General features: G+C 33.3%; 3 protein-coding genes across 6 annotated transcripts; 1 reads left to right on the top strand and 2 right to left on the bottom strand.

Annotated features, from left to right (window-relative positions):
* Nucleotides 1–6546: 6546 nt before the first annotated feature.
* LOC141677944 (uncharacterized) lies at nt 6547–9988 on the top strand. Its single transcript, XM_074484098.1, has 2 exons — nt 6547–9347; nt 9439–9988. The coding sequence occupies exons 1-2, from the start codon at nt 6599–6601 to the stop codon at nt 9813–9815; spliced, it is 3126 nt and encodes a 1041-aa protein (XP_074340199.1). The 5' UTR covers nt 6547–6598; the 3' UTR covers nt 9816–9988.
* A 119-nt stretch (nt 9989–10107) lies between these two features.
* Nucleotides 10108–17355, bottom strand: LOC141677945 (hexokinase-2-like). Its single transcript, XM_074484099.1, has 9 exons — nt 16947–17355; nt 14260–14410; nt 13995–14177; nt 13114–13188; nt 12841–12996; nt 12608–12706; nt 12380–12510; nt 11819–11900; nt 10108–10781 (listed from the first exon to the last, which is right to left on the bottom strand). Exons 1-9 carry the CDS (start codon nt 17216–17218, stop codon nt 10437–10439), a joined length of 1494 nt encoding a protein of 497 aa, XP_074340200.1. The 5' UTR covers nt 17219–17355; the 3' UTR covers nt 10108–10436.
* Nucleotides 17356–22726: 5371 nt separating this feature from the next.
* Nucleotides 22727–26273, bottom strand: LOC141678547 (uncharacterized). 4 transcript variants are annotated; one of them, XR_012557785.1, is made up of 5 exons: nt 26059–26271; nt 24434–24494; nt 23375–24351; nt 23237–23297; nt 22727–23154 (listed from the first exon to the last, which is right to left on the bottom strand). XR_012557785.1 is itself a non-coding variant. In XM_074484893.1 (5 exons), the coding sequence occupies exons 1-5, from the start codon at nt 26106–26108 to the stop codon at nt 22900–22902; spliced, it is 540 nt and encodes a 179-aa protein (XP_074340994.1). In that variant the 5' UTR covers nt 26109–26251; the 3' UTR covers nt 22727–22899. The 4 variants fall into 4 exon arrangements, 1 of the variants encoding a protein (XP_074340994.1); XR_012557786.1 differs by having other exon boundaries at nt 23379–24351; XM_074484893.1 differs by having other exon boundaries at nt 23237–23299; nt 24241–24351; nt 26059–26251.
* Between the last annotated feature and the right edge of the window lie 208 nt (nt 26274–26481).

Genomic DNA, 26481 nt, shown 5'->3' with positions numbered 1-26481 from the left:
TATCGGTTACAAGGGATTAATCTCAAATCAATTATTACAAATCTAGAATAAATTCGACATGAACTTTTTCTATTTTTGTAATTAAAAGATCAAATGCTAAATGCGATTTGAGATTAAGTTCTAGGGATTTTAATCCGCTAGATTGATACACAAGAACAAGATAAGTATTTCTAGTTGATTGGATTTAACTTTACAATCTAGAAATTGATCTTGAAATTGCAGATGAGATGAAATATTTTTCTGCTCCTTTTTCTTTTGTTCTTGAGTTTGTGTTCTGCCTTTTTTTGATTGATTGTGAAATAACAGACTTCTACTCCTTTTTATCAAACAGCCGAATGTAAACATGTACTGGCATGACAATCTCTTTGGCCAGCAAGACTTTCGGTATGACAAAATTTACAACTAGCAAGACAATTAAAATGAGCTAGCAAGACTTTCGGTATGACTATTGATTGTCATACCGATTGTCATATTAGTTCAAATAAATTGTCTTGCTGAATTAATAACAGATTTTAATCTAAACAGAAATTCTAATAAGACAATTAAATGTATTGGCATGACTTTCGGTATGACTATCAATTGTCATACCGATTGTCATACTAGTTCAAATGAATTGTCTTGCTGAATTTAAGCAGATTTTAAACCAATTAAAATCTTGTAAATCCTTAATATTAATTCTAAATTAATTAATCAATTTAATTCAATTAATCAATAAATTAATCTTTGCAGATATAATTTATTTTCTTAATTAAATTATATGACTTAATTAATTAATAGAGAATTAATACTAACCCTGAGCAGCATCCATTCTTCTGACAATCTTCTCAAAGTCACTGAGACTTATGAATCAATTCCGCCACTTCAATGCTGACACTCGATGTACTGTCTGGTTCATGAGTGACTAACTTCCGTGACGTTTCTTCATGTCTTGACTTTGATATTCTGATTGAATCCTTGTAATAAATGATACCCTGACGAGATCTCTGTCACTTGATTAAATCCACGATCTTGATTTATATCACTGAGGCATGATCAAATTCTTGAACTTCTTCCAGTGAATCTTCAAGTCTGCAGATGAACAATGTTTCTTTCTTCTTTGACAGATGTTACTTTGTGAGATCTCTCTGATGATAGATCCACTATTTACTTATTACATTCTTATTTGAGTTGAGTTAAATACTCGAATAAACGAGTAGGCTATGACATATGCCTTTCAATCTCCCCCTATTTGCTTGGCCAACTGAAAGCAGTTAAAAATTCTTGATCTTGGAAACAACAAAATAATTGACAAATTTCCACTATGGCTAGGTAGGCTTCCGGATCTTCAAATCATTGTCTTGCGATCAAATTGATTTTATATTAAGTTAAGTGTTAGCAAGATGGAACGTCTATTCCCCAAGTTGCAAGTCATGGATCTCTCTCACAATCTTTTTAGCGCCACCTGCCAAACAATTTTTTTGACAATTTCAAAGTTAATTTGAATCTTGATAAACTTGTGGATACTGAATTAACAAATACAGGTTGAGGTTCTTATTATGAAGATTCTATTTTGCTAACAATTAAGGGACAAGATCTTGAAGTGAAGCAATAAGTTCATTGGGGAAGTTCCTGAGGTCATTGGAGAACTCAAATCCGGCTTTTTTTTCTAGACATCTGATCACTGGTTGGTTTTAGAAGAAACAGCTTTGTAATTCTTGAAAAGTTGTGCGTTTTGTCCGTTTGGATAATTTAAGAAGAATTGAATGTTAATTAGATACTTTGGTGATGGCTTAGAATCTGATTAATGTAAGTGGGCATTGGCTAATCCTGTACTACTGAAAGCTTTTTTTGTTAAAAAATTATGAGCTAAACTATCTATTACTCTACTGTTCTTCAGTTACATATGAAGTATCCATGCATCAACATAAGAACTCATTAAGTCAAGTTTCGTCCACAAAAGACTTGCATGCCATCCCCAAATTCCATTTTGACAATTTCCTTGACGGTCTCGCCAAAATGCATGACAATGACAGCTTCAGTTAGTCGAAACCAAAGCACCTCACCCTGCGCACTCTCTTCCTCTCCCACCAAATTAAAGCAAAATGTGTTCCGTGCTTCTTCTCCTTCTCCCCCTCCTCCTTGAAATTCCTAATTGACGATTATTGGATGTGAGTGTGTCAGTGATATATTAACTGTCCAATCTAGTACGTTAGCTTCTAAATCTGCCTTTTCTTTAAGTGGTATGGTTATAAATGAAAGAATAAGCCATTTAAATCCACAAATCTTTAAAAGTTTGCATTTGCTTTAAGGATCATCTGGATGCGAAAGAAGAATACAAGCTATATAATTTCAATTCTCAGGGCACGGAAGTAGGGGATTGTACTTTTTAATTCTCTCAGCGTCTTTATTTAGACCTAAAACAAGGTTCAGATTAAGTCCCTTGAATGGACTAAGCTAGTCTGTTTCTGACATTGAATTTTGAAATTGATTTGATTTCTTTCAGTTGAATTTGTTGAAATTTTCAGTTGTATTTGATACCTTCTATTGCAGGTTTTAAGTTGTATTTCAAATCAGTTCTTAAATCAATGGAACTTTATTTTAAGTTCCATTGTTTCTGAGGTTTCATAAAGATTTATACACGATCAGATAGCTGAGCTGCAAATTTTTTTAGAAAAAGCCCAGGCCTAATAATTAAAATAAAATATAGCAAGTGAGTTATTTGGACATGTAGTTTTCAATTGACGAGTCTTCTTGAATCTTTAGATTTCTCTTCCAGTTGACGGGTATTATTCCTTGGTAATTGACTAGTCTGACATTTCTTTCGGCCTTGAACCTCTCAAAAAAACCATCTTTCTGAGCAATTCCACAAGACAATTCAACACTAGTAATGAGTCATTCATAGTTAACTTGGCCCTATGTGGTGTTCCTCTGAGGAAGAAATGTAAAAATGATGAGTCACCAACACGAAAAGTAGATGGTGATGATCACACAGAAGAAATGTCTGGGGGTTACATTGTTTTTACAGTGTCGAAGACTAAAGTGTTTGTGATACTCATTGCAGAAGCTCAGCAAAAGTTGAGTAGAAGATACGGGAAGAACAAAAGCCGAACATTTTTCTGGTCAGGTCAAACTGATTAATGGATAGTTATGGTTCAAGCCAGGCCATACTGATCACTTCTCGAACAAAGTCTTATACTCCCTCTTTCCATTTTTTGTTTTTTTTAATTTGTTTTTTCAATGTTACTCCGAGCTGGAATTTGGAAAATGTAGGTACAAGGAAAAAAATGTGAACTAATTAGTGAAAGTTCATTTTGACAGAAGACGAGGAACAGAAGTTAGAATCCAGTATATGTATATTCAAGTTGATTAGATTCAGAATGGTCCATCATAATCCGAGAGATTTTTGGAGCTGAATCATATAACGCGTCGCCATTGGAGGCCTGTCACAGATGTAATAAGGTGTCCGTGCTGCTTCAAGGTCTACGTTGGCTAGTGGCGTATTACTTTCATTAGTTTAAGGTGCTAATTATGTTAAATAAGTTGTAGAGCAATTATCAGAAGAATGATGAATGTTGCAGATGATGGAATTGCTAAACTGAATGGAATTTGGATTGCAGAATTTCCTATAAATTTTCTCATGTCTGCACATAATATTGAACTACACGAGCCTCCACCTAAATTTGAGCTCAAAGTTTGATTATTTTACCGGATTAGCCTCTCAAAAGTCTTTAAATTTGGATTCTCAAAAGATTTTAAAGCTTGGATTAATTTAAACTTTGCATAGTAAGGTTTAAATAGTTATTTGCAAAATGCATCCCTTGATTTGGCCCAAATGCGTTTTTTATCTATATTTTATATAACTGCACTTTGCATCCCCTAACTATTTTTGGCGCGACAAATTGCACCATTTTCGTTAATTTTGTTAAAATTTTTAGGGGTATTTTAGGAAATTAAAATATTTAATAATTTTTAAATCTTTATTTAAGGTTTTTAACCCTCTAAACGATACATTCTGAAAAAAATTAAAGAATGAAAGTTGCAGGGAATGAAAAGATTTTCCTTAAATAAAAAGGTTCAAAACTGAAATATTTTTTTTATAATTCTTTTTAATAAATTCATTAAGTATAGATTTAATTTAATTTTGGCTTCGTTAAATTTTTGATAATTTTTGAATGTTATTATTTTGAAAAGATTTTTTCGTTCCATACAACTTCCGTTCTTTAAATTTTTTTGAAAAATATCATTTAGAGAGTCAAAAAGCTGAAATAATAATATAATTATAATTTAAAAAATTAATTTCCTAAAATACCCCTGAGAATTTTAACAAATTTAATAAAAAGGTGTAATTTGTCGCGCCAAAAATAGTTAGGGTTGCAAAGTGCAGTTATATAAAATATAGATAAAAAACGCATTTTGGCCGAACCAGGCTATACATTTTGCAAATAACTCAAAATTTAAACCAATTGACATGTATTGTTCCTTGGCAATTGACTAATCTGACATTTCTTTCGACCTTGAACCTCTCGAAAAACCATTTTTCTGGAGCAATTCCAAAAGGGAATTTGACACTTTTAGTAACGAGTCATTTACCAGTAACTTGGTTTTTATGAATTCCTCTGGAAAAATGTAGGTATGATGAGTCTTCAACACGAAAAGTCGATATATGGATGATGACGACAAATGGTTTGAATGGAAAATAATGCTAATGGATGTGGACTGGAATTTGGTTTGTTCATGAATACATTTTTTCCACGAGACAGAATCTCCAGAAGTTTGAATCTGCTACAATTTTACTACTGTTACTGAGAGAATAAAGATCTGGGAGTACAACTCTCAGTTACGGAGAAAAGAAATCGAATCGTTGTGTCAGTACACTTATTCTCCGAGATTAATTACAGAGCTGAGTGTGTGTGCTATGATGATGAATGTCATCTGTGATTTGTGAAGTCAGGGCAATGGAATATGATCTATGAATCCAAAATTTAGTTAAGCAAACGCATATCTCCACATAAAATAGAACCCTGTATAACAAAACTCAGTGCTGGTAGAGAAGTCATTTTGCAAAATCTACGGTACTCCCGTAACATTAAAAATTTAGTAGCCGAGCAGCTCAACAAGTTCTGCCTCATTGCCCTCAACCGGGTGTTGCATTTCTTCAGCTGAAGTTATTAACACGCCAGGAAATTTTGTAGACAAGTTACAGGCTGCAGTGTCAAGAATGATAATACAGACTGCACTGGGGTACTCTTTTTTGTTTATAAATATGGCTTATAGCGAGGGTCGAGCGCAGGAGATGGAACGACAGATCGGATAAACTCTTAACTACTTGCATATTCAACCGTGCTCGCACTGGGTTACTACTTAGTGTGCGCGCTAAGCTTAAACCAATATGAATTGAGTTAATCACGATAAAAACCAATCAACTGAGCAACATTGCTGGATCATGATAGGCTTATAAATTGCTCAGTATTTTATAAATGGAGATTATTATGATTTATTTAGATTTAAAGGCTTTTATCATCATTTAAATTTTCTTTGGGATGCCCCGTATCGGGATATATAAAGAATACTCCCTCCGTCCCGTTATACGTTTCCAATTTTGACTTCTGACACTATTCGTGGTAAGCGATTGACTATTAATTTACGTCTAATTTATAAGATCAAATATAGTCACGAGTGATCTTATTAAATTCGTATTTATGAGTAATTTAATATAATGAAGTTTTTATATTTAATACTAATACGAAATTAAAGATATTAACAATCAAAAGTGTGCATTGGCAAACGTGTCCAACACAAATAGAAAACGTTTTTAAGGACGGAGGGACTATCAAAGTACTCTCTCAATATTTAATTACTTAAAAGCGGATCGAACCCTTCACCTCTGACGAAAAAGATCACTGCCATCGAAATATTTCCGGGTTAGCAATGATTATGGAAAAAAGATCACTGCCATCGAAATATTGTACATGGCTATCTTGTTTGTAAGAAAATTCAGAAAGTTGACCTCACCATATTTTCAAAGTCAAGTGTCATAAAATTCACGATGCTAAAATCCAAGTTTTATTTATGAACTTGATGTACAAGTAATTATGGCTTCAAGTATGAACTTGTGGATTGATATTGATAGTCTCTCCTAGCGTCAGAGATGACCTCAAACCCCAGCAACATATATAGCATACAATTAGGAGAAATTTTTTATTTGCTCAATACGAAATAATTGAGTATTTGTATAATATTACCATTATGGTTCCAGATTTCAAAAACCGGAACTAATCGGTTGATATACCAATATTAATAACTTTATAATCGTCATAACTTTTCAACTTTTCAAGAATACGTTACACCAATATTAATAAATAATTTACTATACCAAGTGAAATATTTTATGTCAATCTAGAAAATATAAAACGAATTTAATAGCTGAAACAATTAACAAGACACTAACAAATATTGACAGCTTGACAGAAAATATTGCACGAACAAATTAGCCTTTACGTAAGTCTAGTCAAACACTTCGCTAGTATTTGACCACATTCATAACAAAGCAAGCCCCTAGAAATTTCAAATGTTTGAATATTAGTTGTGATTTGCTTACTTTCCATTTCCTTCCACACTTATGCTCCCACCATATCCATTTTCCTCCACCACCATCAGTTCTGCATCCCCACTTTGTCACCCTGGATTCCTTAACATGTCGATGAGGTCCGTAGCCAGTACACAAAATTCCCGCATCATGTCGAAAACAACTCTGAATTCTCTCGAAATCCTTGCTGTTTTCTTCCTTATCACCTTGCCTTTCCTTGCCAACTCTCAGCAAACTAACAACTATGAGAAAAACATTTTACTACAACTTAAACAATTCTGGTCAAATCCAGTTTCACTTAATCACTGGTCTGCTTCTAAATCCAGTGATCATTGTACCTGGCCGGAGATCACGTGCAACGAAAACTCTGTTACTGGACTTGACCTATTCAGCAAAGATATAACTGGAAAAATCCCACCTTTTATATGTGACCTTAAGAACCTCACTGTTCTGGATTTTTCGAACAATTTGATCCCCGGATTATTCCCAACAGGCCTTTACAATTGTTCCAATCTTCAGCACTTAGACCTCTCTGATAACTACTTTGTGGACATAATCCCTGGAGATATCAACAAGTTGTCTCAACTAAATTTTCTCAATCTTGGAGGGAATAACTTCACAGGAGACATTCCTGCAGCTATCGGACTCCTTTCGGAGCTTGTGACTCTTAAACTGTCTGCCAATCAGTTCAATGGCTCTTTCGCGCCAGAAATTGGAAACTTGTCAAATCTTGAAGCTCTTGAATTTTCAACTCTTACTAAGTTACCACCTTGGACACTGCCTACAAATTTGTTCACCAAGTTGACAAAACTGAAGAATCTTTTCATGACTGGATCGAATTTGATTGGAGAGATACCTGAAAGCATTGGCAATTTAGCTGCTCTGGAAATTTTGGATTTCAGCGACAACGATTTGAGTGGGAAAATCCCAGACAGTTTGTTTTTGCTAAAGAATTTAACTGAATTGTATCTTTACGCTAACAAACTTTCTGGGCCTATTCCTCGGCCAATAGAAGCTCTGAAAATGGAGGTACTTGATTTGTCAGTAAATAATTTGACTGGATCAATCCCGGAAGATATTGGAAAACTAGCGAAATTATCAGATTTGTCACTGTTTTGGAATAAATTATCAGGTGAGATTCCGGTAAGTATTGCTAGACTCCCTTTTTTGACAGATATAAGACTTTACAACAATAGTCTATCTGGAGAATTGCCACAAGATTTTGGTAGATTTTCGATGCTGGAGAATTTTGAAGTTTCTATAAACAATTTGGTTGGGAATTTAACCGATAATCTATGCTATAATGGGGTGTTGAGAGGTTTTGTTGTTTTTGACAACAAACTTACTGGTGAAATTCCAAAATCACTCGGAAATTGCTCTAGTTTGAAGGTTTTTTATGTTTCAGGTAATCAGTTTTCTGGTAAACTTCCAGATGGTTTGTGGACTTCACTGAATTTAACACAAATGATGGTAAGCCGTAATTCATTCATTGGCCAGCTTCCTGATAAAATATCTTCGACTTTACTTTTGCTCGAGATTGATAGCAACAAATTTTCTGGTGAAATTCCTGCTGGGATATCTTCCTGGAAGAATCTGAAGGAGTTTGTTGCGAGCAACAATCAGTTCAGTGGTTCAATTCCTGAGGAGTTGACTTCACTTCCACTTCTGGAGAAGTTACAGCTTGATAGGAATCAATTTACTGGATTTCTACCAAAAAACTTGATATGGACATATCTGACAATGCTAAACCTCAGTCGAAATCATATTTCTGGTCCAATTCCAGCTCAGTTAGGTTCGCTGTCTAGACTTGTAGACTTGGATTTGTCAGAGAATGAGTTTTCAGGTACAATTCCAAGTGAACTCAGTCGTTTGATGCTACCCTCGCTTAACCTGTCATCCAATCATCTAACCGGAAAAATCCCTGGAGAATATGATAATGGAGCCTTTGTTAGCAGCTTCTTGAACAATACTGATCTTTGTTCAAATGACCCATCATTAGGCATCAAAACTTGCAATTCCAGAGCTAAAACAAGAGAATCTAATGGAACTTCACATAAATTCAAGACCACTATCATATTTGTTTCTGTGACATTGTTTATATTAGCTATACTTTTCTCGCTATATGTGATTTTGCTATATCGAAGGAGAAGGCAAGTGTCAGATTCAAGGTGGAAGCTCACTTCATTCCAGAAATTGAACTTCACAGAAAACACCATTCTGTCTAGTTTGACAGAAGAGAATGTAATAGGAAGTGGTGGATCCGGGAAAGTTTATCGTGTTCCTGTCAATCGTTCAGGTGAATATGTAGCAGTCAAGAAGATTGGAAACAGCAAGAAGTTGGACAAGAGGCTCGAGATTGAATTCAATTCAGAAGTCGAGGTACTAAGCACAATTCGACATGTCAACATTGTGAAACTTCTGTGTTGTATTTCAAGTGAGAATTCAAAACTTGTTGTCTATCAGTACATGGAAAATGGTAGTTTAGATGAATGGCTTCACGGAAATAAAAGAGCAGCCAAACACGCAAATGCAATGCCTCAAATGATCTTAGATTGGCCTAATAGGATGCAAATTGCTATAGGAGCAGCACGAGGCTTGTGTTATCTTCATCACGAATCATCTTCCCCTATAATTCATCGTGATGTCAAATCCAACAACGTGTTGCTGGATGCCGAGTTCAATGCTAAAATTGCAGATTTTGGATTAGCCAGGATATTGGAGAAAGATGGAGGTTCCAACTCTGTCTCGGTGGTGGCAGGGTCTTTTGGATACTTAGCCCCTGGTAGTCCTATAACTGACAAACTCGAGTATACATATAATTTTATGATGCCCTGGGACTTTTAATTGATTCTTGTTTTTGTTCTTCTTTGCAGAGTATGCTCATTCAGTACGAGTGAACGAGAAGATTGATGTATATAGTTTTGGCGTGATTCTTCTGGAGCTGGTGACCGGAAGAGAAGCAAATGAAGGAGACAAGGACATGACACTTGTGGAATGGGCATGGAACCATATCAAAAGAGGAAAGCCGATGATCCATGCTATTGACGGGGATGTTAAGGAGCCTTCTTACCTCAACGAGATGATAAGCGTTTTCAAACTTGGGATCATCTGCACAGGCACATTGCCGTCGACCAGGCCGAGCATGAAAGAAGTTTTAAAGATCTTGATACAAACTTGCCATTCAAAAGGATATGGTGAGATGAACAATGTGATTGAGGTAGACTCTTTCCCCCTTCTCAAGAACTCGTGATGTCGCAGCAGAAAAAGACTCGAGTAGAAGATGATAGTGAGCTCCAGGCCTTAAGCTAGTCACACCATTCACTTACAAGCTTAACTAGTGTTGATAGTCTTTAGTAAAGGGGCTTTGGCTAGTTCTACAAGTATAAATGCATACAAGTATAAATTATTAGTTCCAAGTATAAATACATACAAGTTCCTATAGTATAAATAACTCCTTGTAAACCTAAGAACTTCCATATAAGGACTTAAATATTAGATGCATGTTTGATCAGTCATCAGTCTAAATTATTTGGCAACAAAAATAAGCTAAAACGCCTCCATCAATCCCACAATTTTATTTCTCCATGCTCAAGAAAATTAACTTACATATGTACCATCCCCCTTGGAAGGGGAAGGCAGGTATGTCTTGGCCAAGTTTTTCTGCAAAATCTTGCTGCGCTCTACTCTACAACAGCATATTTAAACACACCGGCTTGGTTACAAGCTCATGCGATCATAGATCAAGGTTCTGGCATGATTCTTAACTAATGAAAGATACACATTGAAAGCTCGGGGGGTTATGAAGGAAGTGGGAAAATTTACAAGAACCAAATGTAAAGCTTCTTCCTTTTCAAGTAAACCGGCCCGAAGATTAAGGCTCCTCAACTTCAAGGTATTGTGAATGAGAGGCTGCTAGGAGGGCAGCTCCGATGCCCGAACCATCATTAGAATGCTCAATGACAATGGAATCACCAGCCTCCCCGAGCAACTCCTTCAAGGTGCTCTCCATTGTATCTCTGAATTTGGCGTAGTGTTCAAATAGTCCTCCATCTAGTGATATTACTGAAGTAGGCTTTTCCCCATCCTTTACTACATCTCTTCCTAGCTTCTTGAGGATACCCAAGATCCCAGCAGCTGAAAGGCGGGCCCCTCGAGAAGCAACAATATCACAGACCTCTACAACTACTCTTCTTGTTTTCAAGGATGTATTGGTAATCTATCACAAAAAGAACAATAATTGAGTAAAGGAGATAAATAAGTTGCATTGTTAAACAACACACAGATGTATTGTACAAGACACACCGCCCAACAAAATAAATTTAATACAGGTATTGCCAGGGACGGAGGCAAGGGGTGGCAGGTGGGTGCGGCCGCCACCCCAAACCCCAGTATAATCATGAAATTAGTATTAAAATTTACAGAAAAAAATTATATATTAATATATTTAGTATCAAAATATCGTTATTTCTAAATTCTGCCCCCTCAAAAATATATAAATTTTATAAATATAGTAGTAAAATTATTGATATTTACAATAATTATGAATTCAGATACGTGAATTCAAATATATTTGTACATTGAAATTGTTAAAAATAACTTCTATTGATTTATTTAATATATTATCAATTATAAAAATATATTAGTTACACCGAAAAAAATTTCGCCCCTGCAGCCTCTCATTTCTGGCTCCGTCCCTGGGTATTGCATGTCATGCATAAAATGGCATTCTAACGCATGTATTATTTAAAAAATTATACTTCTATTAAAATTGATGATTATACTTGCAAACGGCTTTATTGATACCTGAACCAGTTCATTATTAATAATTAAAAACTGCTTATTAAACTTTTTAAATCATGAGCCAAGAGAAGGGAAATTTTAAGAGCCAGCTTTCACACAGATACAAGAATTACAGTTTTACTTAAGCATGTGTTCACTCCAAGTGTCATCAAGTATCTGATCTATATCATCCTAGCTACTACTTAAATAATTATAACTTGTATGTGTATGTAAGCTACAATATATATTTGAATCATTATAATTATGATCAAGCTAATATGCTTACATATCTACTTGTTCCACGATAGATATGTTGTAACCACATATTTTTTAACTATGTCTATAAGTTTTTTCTTTTATCTGTATGTATCTTATTCTTCAGTATTGTACAATATGATTCATAAAATACAGGGATAAGGTTATGAGGTTCACAACTTCACCCCAAGACGGTTGTGGTCAACACAGGGAACTCACCTCTAAAATATCCTTGAGCTTGGTCCCAACCACTTTGAGATCAGAAGATGAGTCGTGATGCATCGCAGACATGACAGGAGTCCTGCACATATAGTTATAATGTTGGTATAATTGAAGATCAATGTGTAATGGTCAAGCAAAGAACATGCGAACTTTTTAGAAGTTAGGATTGAATAGTAAAAATACACATTCAATGGAACATCATGTGCAAGACCACTATAATAGATGCACGCTAACAATGACTCTATATCTTCTGTCAGTATTTATGAAAAGTATTCATATATAGGTTACAAGTATTATAACATGGAATGGGTAAAGAGGAAGAACTCTCCATGGACTCAAATATGTAAAATTCTTCATTCTTACTATCAAAGCTCCTTACGTTTACAAATTTACAGAACATAGTCAGCAGTTCCGACTACAGGCCGAATACAAGTAGATTAACTGATTAATGTACAGATTGTGGCAGTGTAAATTTGAGCGGCAAGTCATAATATCAGATTTAGCATGATCAGGGAACTAGGCTTATACACTAGCAGTAAAGAATGATAAAGACAATACCGCAATATAAAGGGAGTCCTTAGTTTTGGAGGTACGATATCACCAAAAAAGGCAGCTTCTTCAGCCATCCTGCACAGGACTCTGCGCACAATCTCTCCCAGATACATGCCAGAAATGATTTTTTCAAATATCTGCAGCAAAAAGTCATAGAGGACTATCAGAGTGACATCAATTTCCATTGATACAGAAAATCATGTAATGGCCTATAAAACTTGAGCAAAGGGCAACCTGTTCGCCAGGATTCAAACTCTCAACATCCAAAGCATGATCATACTCTGTAAGTGGAAGATGTGATGCCCGGAAGTTACCCCACTCCATATTAATAACCTTAAATTAAAAGGTAATCAAATAATCAATGACCAAGTAACAGATACATGGACCTGGTAGATGTCTGAAGCACAAATAGATAATATGCTTACTACAATAAACAAAAATAGTTTTGATAACTGAAAACACCTAACCATCTCTCCAGATTTAGGCAGCAGACCATGCCACTTGGGTATTGCTTGAGCCCGCTCTACATATGCTGCATTAGTTCCGGTACCCAAAATCACAGCGGCAATGGCATCTGGGTTGTTGTATCTTCCCCCTGCTAAGGTTCCAATTGTATCGTTGACCTGTATTACAAAGAATATATATAAACATAAAAATGAAAATATGTGCAACTGGAAACCATGGTATACATTACAAAAAAGCAGCGAGGTACTGAACAGTAATTTGGGATAAGAACTTACAAGAGCAGCCACACGCATATCAAGACCAACTCTTTCAATTGCTTTTGATAACTCAGCCACAATATCCTCTCCGATCTATAACATTGCACAGGAAAGATAATATTAGGATACAGAGATGTTCAAAAATGACATGTAGCACGAAGTCAGATAGCAAAACCCATAGAATCTTATATAAAGAAATACTGGAAATTCAGCTTTTAGAGGACCTATAGCATACATTTTTAGTAAAGCTCAAGCTTCGGTTATTACAAACAATGAAACAAGTACTACAAGGTTTCAGCTTTTTTAGCACATACAGTTCACTTTGCATGCTTCTCGATGCTTATAGACTAATATAACAGACAATAACGAAAACAGTTATACGAGGATCACATGAAACATCCAGTATCAAGCGGACCAACACAAGATGATGTATAGATCAAATTTTCAGCGGATCACATGTTTGGTGGTGCCCACTAGCCACCCAGGAGGCTTATTCAACTCCAAGCACAATTACGCATGCTCCGATACCAAGTACCTTGCTATTCTATTTTCATTTTTCTACTCAGCTCCATTCTCTAGTGTCATTTCTCAATGTCATTTTGTCATCTGGTATGAACTAAAAGTAGATCCAGAATACATATTTCTTGGGCAGAAACTTGAAACTGAAGCTGTTATAGTTAATATAGGAAAAAAATCTACAATGTAAACAGACATTGGCTAAATAATATACCGAAACAAAGAATTTAACATGATCAATTCATCTGCATATACCCCACATTTATCTCTGCTAATGATATGATTTAATCAGATCTTGAATTTAATGGTGGTACTTAAATGTTCTAAAGCAAAACAATAGAGCATAAAACTACGCAAAATAAAAAAGATAAATGGAATTTAACCGCGTCTTCTATAGAAAAGCCTTTTGTCCATGTAATGAGAGTTCCCGATGCAATTGACAGTTGTTTAACTGGAAACGAAAAGGTAAAACCCAGCTCTCTTTGTCTACCAGGGGATAGATGAAAATCTTCACCTTCAGTGGCAACAAATTTCGCAAGCGCAGTAGCAATAAAATCAAATAATGCCTGCCAATCACTGAAATGTTCAGTTCATAAATCAATCTGCAAAGCCAAACATCTTATCAACAACTAGGTAACCAGTACTTACATCAGATGTCCCGACCATTAAATTTGGAGGAATCGAGACTTCATCAAACTCTTGCTTAACAACACGCTTTTCCTTCCCACCCAACTGTACACGAAGAACGCGGAAATTTGTCCCGCCAAGGTCCAGTGCATAAAATAATCCTTTCTCATCCCTGGATAGGAAAAGGTAAAGCTCAGAGACACATTTAGAGTAAGCATTTTGCACCAGATTTAGGTATATGAAAATACAGGTAGGCAAAGCGCATTGGTGTCACATAAGTATATTAGCCCAGGTAAAGAAGGAAATAATGACGAAAAATTAAATCATCACCATGAACAAGAGATAACAGATGATTATTACTTGTTAAACCTAATAACAGAAATTGAATTTGAATAGTCATTCAAATTCAATTTATGTGTCAGCTCCATGAATTGAGAAATCGCCAAATAGTAAAAATTACCAGTCTACATACACAATAGACATTTAACAATTCATTTTACATTATGTACTAGCAATTTTCTATTGTGATCACATGGAAAGATTAGCAAGACCGAATTTGTTTTCACTAAACTCAAAGATCTTCCTAAAATTAAGTAAAAAAAAATTATCATTTAATTTGACTGTCGGTAATGATTACTTCCACATTTTTTCCATTCAACAAGATGATGACTTCTCTTCACAGTAGACGTACTCCCAAGTCATGGCTTCCATGCTTATCGTTGTATATTCTTCTCGTTAAACTCGTGTTGAGAGATACAGTAGCTTAATGTTAATATTACATGCATGTCGAGAGAGAATGATAGAGTGTGTATGTATGCTCACGCACTACATGCCAAAAAAAAACAAACAACGAATAAAAACGGAAAAACAGTAGGGTAATCTAAGCCAAAAACTGAAACAGATAAAATCAGATCTCTCTCTGTCTTTAAGAAGTCACCGTAACATAATTAAAAGTCCAACATAAAGTTATATCATTCCATTTGCTACTTTTAAAGTATCTGACCCCGAATTAATGAAGTTCCATGAATAGTTCAGCCCTCTTGTCACCTCGATAATTCATAAAAGTAAACATTTTGATACCTTTATTTTAAATCGCCGCTTGAATAATCTCAAAAGGATGTTCAGATTTTTTTTCCCAGCTAAAAAATTGTACTAGGGTCTAGACCTCTAGGGTTCGACATAAAATATCAAAGAACCCCCAAATAAATTCTGAATCTTACATATATACACATACAACAAAATTGTAGGAGCCTGCCATTGCACGAAAACTTTTTCCCACTTTTCAGGGAAAGTCCACACAAAAAAAAATATGTTTTTTGTTGAAGTATCAACAACATTACGTAAAAGGGTTTATGTTTCAAGCAAATCCATACTAAGAATTTCAAAGGTTATCCATACAACTTCTACTAAAACCAAAATCATTAACTTTAACTTCTTTTATCATCATTATTACAAAAAAAAAGAATCTATTAATAAAAGTACATACTCAAACCACTTTACATCAAGATTCAGCAATCTTAACTAAACCTAACTACTCATCACAAAACCAAATCAAACACATTCACACACTATAAACACATACATATATATACAAAAAAGCACAAGCACCTTTTTCTCCCTTTGTTCTAGGAGAAGTTCACATATCAAGAAAATATGTTCAAGGTTTACCTTTCAATAAAAACCAATCCGAACATATTCCAAATTTATCCCATAAAATTTCAAAAAATGCAGAATATAAAACTAACAATATGAATTAAAACAAAGCAAAAAAATAACTAATTTCACAGCACTTCAAAATGAAGAATCTTAATTTCTAGGCTAAAATTCTTAACTAAATTTAATCCTTCAATACAAACTCAATCAACTAAAACCACCACAAAACACATGAATTCACATGCTTCCTAGATTATCAACCTAATCAAAACACCCAAAATTACAAAATTCAAAGCACTTCAAATCGAGAATCGTAATCACTTAAAATACAACAAAAAAGATTCTTAACTAAACCTAATTCTTCAGCACAAACTCAATCAATTAACACCACCAGAAAACACAAACTTTCACACACTCACAAGATTTTCGACCTAACTAAAACGCAAATTACAAAATTCAAGCACTTTCAATTAGGAATTTTAATCACTTCACAAAAAAGAATCTTAACTAAATCTAATTAATCAACATAACTCAATCATATCAATAACAACACAAACTTAAACATTATAATTAAACACATTCATTTAAACACTTTAACACACACATACAAATCCCAAAAAGCTCAAAACTTACAACGCGATAACCAAAACCAACACACACCCACATACTAAAACACCAAAACACACCCAAAAACAAAAAAAATATATACACACATATATCCATTCAAGGAAATTGAAATTTGAACAAGACTAATAAGCATCTTAAAAATCCATAAAAGCTCAAAATATACAACGCTATCACAAAAACCAACACAAACCCACATCCTAAAACACCATAACAAACCCAAAAACACACAAATATACACACACAAAAAAAAATCATGAATTATCAACAAGACTAATAAGCATCTTCTAAATCCAAAAAAGCTCAAAACTTACCACACTATCACCAAAACCAACACACACCCACATCCTAAAATACCAAAATAAACCCAAAAACACAAAAACATACACACAAATATACAAACAAAATAATCAAAATTTGAAGAATCTTACCCAGTAGGAAGATTATCAACAAAACTAATAAGCATCTTCAGCTTACTTCCACCTTCTGAAGCAAGCCCAGCATGCATCTCCACACTCATCGCATCCGCCACTTGCCGGAGCTTCGACGCCGTCGTCTCCATATTTTTCGCCAGCTCATCAAGTATCGCCGCCGTCTTGGCGTACTTTCCGGAGCTCTTCATACGGTGCCGGATTATAAGAACGGCGGCGGCGGTAGCCGCGGCGGCGCAGAGTATGGTGGTAGTTGCCGCCAGCTTGCCCATCGGAGAAAGATCGGAAAAGTCGCCGGAGAGAAAGTGTGTGTGTGTGTGTGTGTTTGTATGTATAGGTGTGTGTATAGGTTAGGGGAGTGTTTGGGTGTTTTTTAAGTGTGTCTGAAAATGAGAGAGTGTTTTTAAGGAAATTTATTGAGTTTATAAATGTGTTTTTTTTCTTACATATTTTTGTCTTTATATATTAGAAGAATAATTAGGTAATTAGGGATGATTGAGATGATTATAATATTAAATTCAGTTTTAGTAACATAAAATTGGGGATGTTGTCTAATTATCCATTTCATTCGGAAAGGGGTGCTCAAATAACTATGGAAAACAATTTTGTCTTCACAAATATGTTTTAAAAAATAGATCTAAATATCTTGTTAGGGAGTTTATCTGACATATTTCATTTTAATGATAATGTTATAATTTAAAAAAAAATTATAATTATATTTATTATCTTCATATATTCACATTAAAAAAATAGTTACCTCAGTTATGTAATTACGTACGTAGAAACATTAAATTCATTTTTTTAAATATTATTTTCTTAAAAAAAATAATTTAAATAATATTTTTCAATTTCTAGAACTCGGTAGAGAAATAGTTGATAACAAAATCCCTCCACCAAAATTCTAAAATTATCTCCCTTACTTCCATCGACTCTTAGTGGCCGAAAGTCTCGACCTCTTTCTTTTTTATTATTACTAGCTTTACAACCCTGTACGGGTATTTATTAATATTTTTATATTATTTAAAATTATAATAAAAAAAATTGGATCATTAAAATATTATTTATATATTTTTTCATAAATAAAATATTTATTTGAAATTATTATAAAATATAATTAATATATATAATTAATAATACATATAATTAATAATACATATATTATTTATACATATAATATTATAAATATACTATTTTTTCCGAACTGAACTCGAGCTTAATGAACGAACCAAACTCGAGTCGAAAAGAACCGAACTCGAGTCGAACACCTTAAAAGTTCGGTTCGGTTCGTTAAGATTATCCGACAAGAAATGTTGTTCGAACTCGAGTTCGAGAAGCTTATTGGACGAGTTTATCGAGTTCGAACTCGAACGAATCAGAAGAGTTTAACGAATAATTCGATTTGTTGATGTTAGTCAAAAAAGTTAAGAGATTATTAGAGTATCTCTAATATACTCTCTAAACAAATTCTTAAATCAAGATATAAATAGTATGAAATAAGATAGAATAAGATCTTAAATCAAAATATAAATAGAGTTGAAAGAAATAGAGCTTCAACGAGCTCTTAAATTCCCAGGGGACTCTTCTCTCCCCTATACAGCCATTACATAACTTTTAAAATATCTACTTGCAGATATTTTTATTTAAATTTTTGTTATTGAGAAATTTTAAATATAAATATTATATAATTTAAGAGTCCGGATAAATAGTATTATTGGAGTTATACACGAAAATCTATGCAATAACTTGTTAAAATTCGCATAGTTTATATTATATTTAAGTACGAACTAGGTGACCGTTGAAATGTACTTCTTTAAAAACAAAGACAGTAATCATTTAAAAATTCAAAAAATGAAATAATTATAATTTTATATTATTTTAATTAACGATTTTAATGGACACTACCTGAAATTCTCTGTCAGTACTACGAAAGTAAAAATTTATTTTCTGGTCATTATTAAGTTTTGTTAACAATAAACAAAATTCCCATAAAATATAATTTGAGAATAAATACTGTCAATTAACTTTTACGACACGTGTGTTTCTAGTTACACGTGTACCACAGAAGGTACCACGTGTATATCAATTAGCTTGGGACATGATTTGGATTATGAATCTATTTTTCCTTGTTCTATTTTCTATTTTCTATTTTCATACACTTTATATCAAATTTTAATTCTTTTGGTGAAGATATATATTGCAAGTAAAGGTCCCCCAGGCTCGAGCATATACAAAATGTCAATTTGTCATTTGTTGAAAGCCAAGTAGGGTTCGAAACTTCACATCATCAATTACTAGTTAGATTTGTTCCTCGTTGAGCCACCGACGGGATACAATGCTAGGAAAGTGTCGCATATTAAACTCGAACTCGATTCTTAATCCGCTTTACTGAAAAAATAATAATTGGGACTTCGAACGTGTTAAACTCAAAAACTGATTCAAAATGAATTGTTATTTTTGCTAAGTACATTTTATTTAGTTTTTAGATGTTTTTAACTTGATCTGAAATTGTCTATCTTACATATACGAACACACGCTTCCTTGTTAACTGTTAAGTAGACAGTCTATCTTATCATTTTTGACACTATTCCTCAATCGTAAGAATATATTTCACTACAACTGATAATGACAAATATAACCAATATCAATATACATAAAATCTCCTTGAGCTCTGATATCATAATAAGTAACTAATTCATCTAAAAATTTAAAATAATAAAATAAGTTCCTAATAAAATCTTATAATTTTTTTAACACCTGCGGCCGAAATTGTCAATCCCTCCTTTATAGTTAGCTCAATTATTTAACTATTTTAACTAAATCAAGCTTGATGCTAACTTTCATGTGCTAAGTTAAACAAATGGCCGAACCTCATGTACATATAATTGTACAAAGACTATTAACAAATGCGACAAAGACACCCACATGTGTTTGGGTCCAATTAGTAGGATCCATCTTGTGTCATTATTTGATACTCCCTCTGTTTTTTATTATATGATATTTGACTTTTATACGCACACTTCTAAATATTTTAAGTATAGTTAGAATAATAATTTTTAATTTTTTCTTTTTGTGAATAAAAATATATAATTAAAATTTTAATTTAGAAAAAAAAAATAAAAAAAAATTATTTTATATATACAGTCAAAAAACTTAAAATTATGTGCAAAAAAGTCAAATGACACACGTTAAACAGTTGAATAATACAAGAACGAATAAACTTCCTTAAAAGGGTGGAATCTGCACGAGTGATTCATACCATTCTTTGCATTTTAAATTCATATGGAATGTGAGAATATGAATTTTCTTTTTGCCTACACTCGTGATCGTAAAAATTGGTAATCGGTACTAATCGCTCTAGGTACTGATTAGGATTAATTGACAAATCGGCTATTAATCAGAGAGATTATTCGGAACAGAAATCGAATATATTTAGATATTTTAATAATATTTAATATATTTACTTTATTTATTATGAAATATATAATTCAAAAATAATTTATAAATATTAATCAAATTTCAAAAAATAGATCGGCCAAATATTTTTTAAGAATTAATCGGGGATTAATTGAGATTTTTTTAAAAATCAGGAATTTTTAAAACACTGTCTACACTCTACATATTAGGAAATATACGTAGGATACAAGATTCGAAATATACTATCTGAAAATGGAATATACGTAATATCCCATTTTAAAGTACAATATCTCATTCGAAGTAAAATACGAGATCCGAAATATAGTTTATACATCGGATCACTCTAAAGTAGGATACGAGAGAGTAGTCGCATACCTTACCTCTACTTCGAACACAAAGAACCTTTTCGAAGGGCAAAATGGAAGGTATAGTGTCATGCATATATTACTCTATAACTTGTACATAAGGGTTTGAGAAAGAGAGGAACCAAAAAACAAAGAAGCCTGATTGAGAGGTGCAATAATATTGTCTCTTTCTCTGATTTGAAAACTACTACTAAAGGACTTGATAGATATGTTCCAATAATTCCATCTCCTTGAAAACATAAATTGTTGATACCGAACAACCATGTTATTATAGGAGTACTATTCTATAATTGGAGTCCATGAGTAGAGTAGGGGTGTACGCGGTTCGGATCGGATCGGTTTTGGGGTAAAAGTTAAACCAAATCGCGAAGAGCGGTTTTAATAAATTGTCATCCGCAACGTTGCGGTTAACCGCGTCATTTGCGGTTGCGAATTTGCGGTTATTGCGGATCGATTTGCGGTTCAACCACTTATTTTAAAATAATTAATAATTTATAAAAAAGTAAATTCGAAATATTAATAAATTGAAGTTTAAGTTACGTGATAAATTACATTTAAAAATAAAATATAAACTAATGTTTCGTGTGGAGTAAAGATATTAAAAACATACAAAAATGTGGGGGCGAGAGAAAAGAAAAAAGAAAAGGATAAAAAAAATTACATTTTGATTATATTTTTCATTTGTTTGGTTATATATCTTATAATGATTGTGAATTTTATAAACGAATTCTTAACATTAATCTAAGATTAGTTGATAAATGTGTATACTTATTAATTTTTATGATATCAACTATATTTTTGGAAATATATTTTATTATAAATATATGTTGTGAGTTGCGGTTGCGGTTGCGATTTTGCGATTTTCAAGAATTTAAAACCGCATCCAAACCGTGAATGAGCGGTTTTTAAAATTTAAATCCACAACCAATCCGTATTTCGCGATTATCCGCAAATGCGGTTCGGGTGGCGAACGGTTCAACGGTTGGATGCGATTGAGCGGTTTATTTGTACAGCCCTGTCATGATGACACATTCCAAACCTTTCTGGTTGTCCACATTCAAAACTACTATAATGGTAACCACCACAACTTGCAACCTAATCATGTGATATGTTGTTTGTATCTCACATTTGCCTGATTGTCACTATTTTCAAGCATGACACAAATCATTATACATAGGATAAGCAATAACATATGAAAAATAGTACTCCGATTCCGGCCAATAGTCACCGTTTCTAAAAGAGTGCCGACACGCATTTTAATATGAATATAAAATATAGTTTTATTATTTTTTAAATTTTTTTTTTCTGAATAAAAATAAAATATTTAAACTTTTATTCAGAAAAATAAACTTTTTTAAAAAAAATTATAAAACTATATTTTTTATTCATTTTAAAATGTGTGCCGGACACTAAACGATAACAATTAGGTGGGATACAGGGAATATGAAATACTAATGTTGCACCAGAGCTACAAATGTCAGTGAACAAAACAAAATCATCATTTGACTAATTCATTATACTAACAATGAAAGTGATTTCCTACCAACTTTTCTCACTATTTACATATTTTAATCTGATTTTCCTAATCCTTGCTTTTTCATATATTTAAATCTAATATTAGCAAGTCTAAGATTTATTACATACATGTATATATGGTCGCGCTCTATGAAAAACATATTTACGGTATCTGCACATTTTTATATTCTATTGTTCTCCACTATACTTTTTAAAGAGCGCAAAACAAATGTTCTCCCAATAAAAACTTTCCTGATCAGATTCCTATTTATATTTACACAAACAGAGGACATAGGTCCAAATCAGAATGCACAAACGTTTCGAGCTATTAAAGCTGAACTCCTTTCAAATGACCAGAGTTTTGTCAATATTTTACAAGGTGCTAACAATGATATAATTGGTCATCAGCCTAATCTTAAAAATCTATCAAATACCAAAATACAATAAGTGCATAGTAAAAAGGGAATACAAGGTCAACTAACGATATCGTATATACTGGAAACAATAACATAGAAAATTGCTGAAAAAAACTACAAAAATGGGATCCATAGACAACTAAATTATGGTCACAAGTAGCCAATGACATTCATTTTACACTAAAATGAGTAAAATGAGTAAAATGTCCAAAATGCAGGTTTGACAGATTAAAAGAAAGAAAACTATCTGCTGAGTTCCTCACGTGTTGGAATTACTGGAACAAGAAAATTTCCAAATGGAGAATCGAAGATTTTGAAATTTCCCATGCAACTGTCCTGTTGTGCCTGTGCTACTGCACAATCTCTTGCCTGTTGGATTTTTGGATCGATGCCCCTATTTTGAACCACATTAGTCTGTGCATGATCATCGACGCCCCTATTTTGAACCACATTAGTCTGTGCATGATCATCAACTCCCCTATTTTGAACCACATTAGTCTGTGCATGACCAATTGCATAACACAACGTTATTGGATTACTTGACGGTTATAACTAAAACTGACAAAATAAAAAACAATACCGTTGGTCTTCTTGGTGGTGGTGCAAATGATTTTTGCTTTTCAGCTGATGAAGATGCAGTCCTGTAACACGAAAACTTGTCAGCTCTACATAAAATTACATTTGACGGTAGCAATTGAACTGCAAGAAACATAGTTACCAACATAGATACAACTTCAGGAAATTTATGCACACAACAAGTGGATCATTCCAGTGTAAGTTGCTTGTTTTTCTGGATTTGAATAAGATTTTGTTGGTCGAAATCTATTCAACTAAATTGCTACTGAGCACTGCCTATGTCAAACAGCGAGACATTAAAAAAGGCACAATATTTGTATGGACTTAAGAGGCAAAATATAAGTTCATCTTCGTAAAAAATTCTATTGATCCTTCACTTGTTAGTTACATAGAAGGATAGGCTACACTATTAGAAAGTTCTAGGGAAAAAATAATTTGTAAACTGTTCTAGCTTTGGAAAAAAATTAACTCGGATAACTATTAACTCTTTTCATTCTGGTAAATCAATACATTACTACCTAATAGTCCACTAACAGATTTATCACGTAGATCAACACATAGTACAATAATATTATTACTGCGTAATAATACTCAGGCTGCCATGCTTTTCCACCCCACTCACCTAAAGCTTGTTCTATTGGTTTTAAGAAACGAACATCAAGTGAGATGTTACTTCATTAATTCATTTTTTTTAAGAAGAATATTAATTTCCACTAAAGTTTGCAGCGGAAGTAACTGAAACAGTATCTACCACTTTAAAGACTGCCCTTGACGTCTACCTCTCCGTATTAAGAATCCCCACATTATTCCGTAAAAGAAACTACAATAAATATCAGAATAAGAGATTAGGTTGATACTATAAAAAAAGAACTACACGATCATAAAGCAAATAAAGCGGTGATATCACTTTGATCTCTAGTAAGCACAATCAAACCAACACTAAATCAAGGACACTTAAAACAAATATCACTTTTGAGCTAATTTTAGTCCTTAGGCCTAAACATAACTTTTGAAGATTTTAAAGTTTCCCACGCAACCGTCCTGTTGTGCCTGTGCTACTGCAGAATCTTTTGACTGCTGAATTTGTGGATCGACGCCCCTATTTTGAACCACATTAGTCTGCGCATGATCAATTGCATAACACAATGTTAATGGATTACTTGATGATTATAACTACAACTAACAAAATAAAAAACAATACCATCGGTCTCCTTGGTGGTGGTGCAAATGTTTTTTGCTTTTCATCTGATGAAGATGCAGTTCTGTAACACGAAATCTTGTCAGCTCTACTTTAAAATTAAATTTCATGGTAGTGAATGGACTGAAAGAAACATAGATACAACTTCAGGAAAATGGTGCACATAACAAGAGGATAATTCTGGTGTTGTTTTTCTTGATTTGAATAAGATATTGTTGTTCAAAATCTATTTAACTAAATTGCTACTGAGGACTGCCTAAGTCAAACAGTGAGACATTAAATAATGCACAATATTTGTATGGAAGTAAAAGGCACAATATAAGTTAATCGCTGTAAAACATTCCATTGTTCCTTCACTAGTTAGTTGTTATGTAGAAGGATTGGTTACATTATTAGAAAGTTCTAGGGAAAAAAATAATCTGTGAAATGTTCTAGTTTTGGACAAAAATTATCTCAGATAAGTACCAACTCTTTTCATTTTTGAAAAATCAGTACATTACTCCCTAATGGTCCACTAACAGATTTATCACGTGGATCAACACATAGTGCAATAGTATTATAACTGAGTATAATAGTCAGGCTGCCATGCTTTTCCACCCCATTCACCTAAAGCTTGTTCTACTGGTTTTAAGAAACGAACATCAAGTTAGATGTTGCTTCATTAGTTCAGTCGGTGCCTGGTGGTCAATCCTTGCCTGAACTCTCAAACAAGAATATTGTTTGGCAATAAGCTGAATTTCCATATGCTCTTTTTATTTTCATTTTCATTTTCATTTTATTTTTTATAAAGAAGAATATTAATTTCCACTAGGCAGTGTCTGGTATCTACCACTTTAAGGACTCTCCCTAATATCTACCTCTTCGTATCAACAATCCCCATATTATTCCGTAGCTAAAGTTCAAAGAAAAGAGCAACTACAGTAAGAATCAGAAGAAGATATTAAGCTGATACTATAATACACCAGAATACGAGATATATGATCATAAAGCAACTAAAAGCTGTAACATCACTTTGATCTATAGTGAATACAATCGAACCAATTCTAAATCAAGAACACTTGAAACAAACATAACTTTAAATCAAGAACACTTGAAACAAACATAACTTCCGAGCTAATTTCAGTCCTTGGACCTAAACATTAGTACTGCTACACACATGACTGTCGCCATTGCACACATGTCCAGTACATCCTAATCCGACCCCTATTTCTGCATTATAAGCGAAACTTCCCGGCATTTTCCCTATAAACCCTTTTAAAATATTGTACTACAATTACTTTAGCAACACCTTCTAGTAAATTCACCAATTAACTAAATTGTTCTGCATTCAATAACCGTGGCAAATAAGTACTAAATCCTAAAACAATCGAAACACAATTAAATTAATCGAACAAAACATCAACCCCCAAATTTACACAACGACTTCAAATTTTCTTGATTACTACATTACATACAGATATATATATATATATATATATATATATATATATATATATACATATGAAACCCTAATATTTACCACAGCCTATAAAATCTAAACACTTCATAAAACAAAATTAAAAATTACAACAATTCAAAAATTAATATAGAAAATTACAATAAATAAATATATATGTATGTATAGGTACCTGCGGGAGGGTTTATGATCGAGCTTTCTCCTCTTGGGTTCACCTGCCATTTCAAATTCAACCCGGGAAGATTGAAGTTGTTAACGTGGATATTTATATATCCCAAGTTCCGGTTTACGCAAAATTTTCGATACAATATTCGTTTACATAAATCAATAAAAAACAGGATATTTTGATTCAACTTAAATTTTTTTACTAATTTGACTTAAATGATGTTCTAATAAATCTCGGGTCAACTTATAATCTGGGATGACAGCCTTAATTTAACATATTTGTTTGGATACATAGTTGATTCAACTTACATGTTTGGATATATAGGCCCATGTTTTGTTTTGGGCCAAGATGAGTCCAATTTAAGTTGGGCTTTGGATTGTTTATTTAAGCTTCTTTTGGGCTAATATTTATCTCATTCTTTTTTCAGGC

Source organism: Apium graveolens, chromosome 8, assembly GCF_009905375.1.
Source record: "Apium graveolens cultivar Ventura chromosome 8, ASM990537v1, whole genome shotgun sequence".
Lineage (NCBI taxonomy): Eukaryota > Viridiplantae > Streptophyta > Magnoliopsida > Apiales > Apiaceae > Apium > Apium graveolens.
This window is presented reverse-complemented; position numbering and strand designations above follow the sequence as displayed.

What these genes read in the sequence shown, in the direction of transcription:
- LOC141677944 (XM_074484098.1), top strand. Translation starts at nt 6,599, where the DNA reads ATGCTCCCACCATATCCATTTTCCTCCACCACCATCAGTTCTGCATCC. An exon ending in TTTTGGATACTTAGCCCCTG is followed by an intron (nt 9,348 to 9,438) that starts GTAGTCCTATAA and finishes TCTTCTTTGCAG; the next exon opens with AGTATGCTCATTCAGTACGA.
- LOC141678547 (XM_074484893.1), bottom strand. Translation starts at nt 26,108, where the DNA reads ATGGCAGGTGAACCCAAGAGGAGAAAGCTCGATCATAAACCCTCCCGC. An exon ending in GAAACTTTAAAATCTTCAAA is followed by an intron (nt 23,300 to 24,240) that starts AGTTATGTTTAG and finishes TTTTCGTGTTAC; the next exon opens with AGGACTGCATCTTCATCAGC. An exon ending in CACCACCAAGAAGACCAACG is followed by an intron (nt 23,155 to 23,236) that starts GTATTGTTTTTT and finishes GGTCATGCACAG; the next exon opens with ACTAATGTGGTTCAAAATAG.
- LOC141677945 (XM_074484099.1), bottom strand. Translation starts at nt 17,218, where the DNA reads ATGGGCAAGCTGGCGGCAACTACCACCATACTCTGCGCCGCCGCGGCT. An exon ending in GTTGATAATCTTCCTACTGG is followed by an intron (nt 14,411 to 16,946) that starts GTAAGATTCTTC and finishes TTTCCTATCCAG; the next exon opens with GGATGAGAAAGGATTATTTT. An exon ending in TAATGGTCGGGACATCTGAT is followed by an intron (nt 14,178 to 14,259) that starts GTAAGTACTGGT and finishes AGTGATTGGCAG; the next exon opens with GCATTATTTGATTTTATTGC.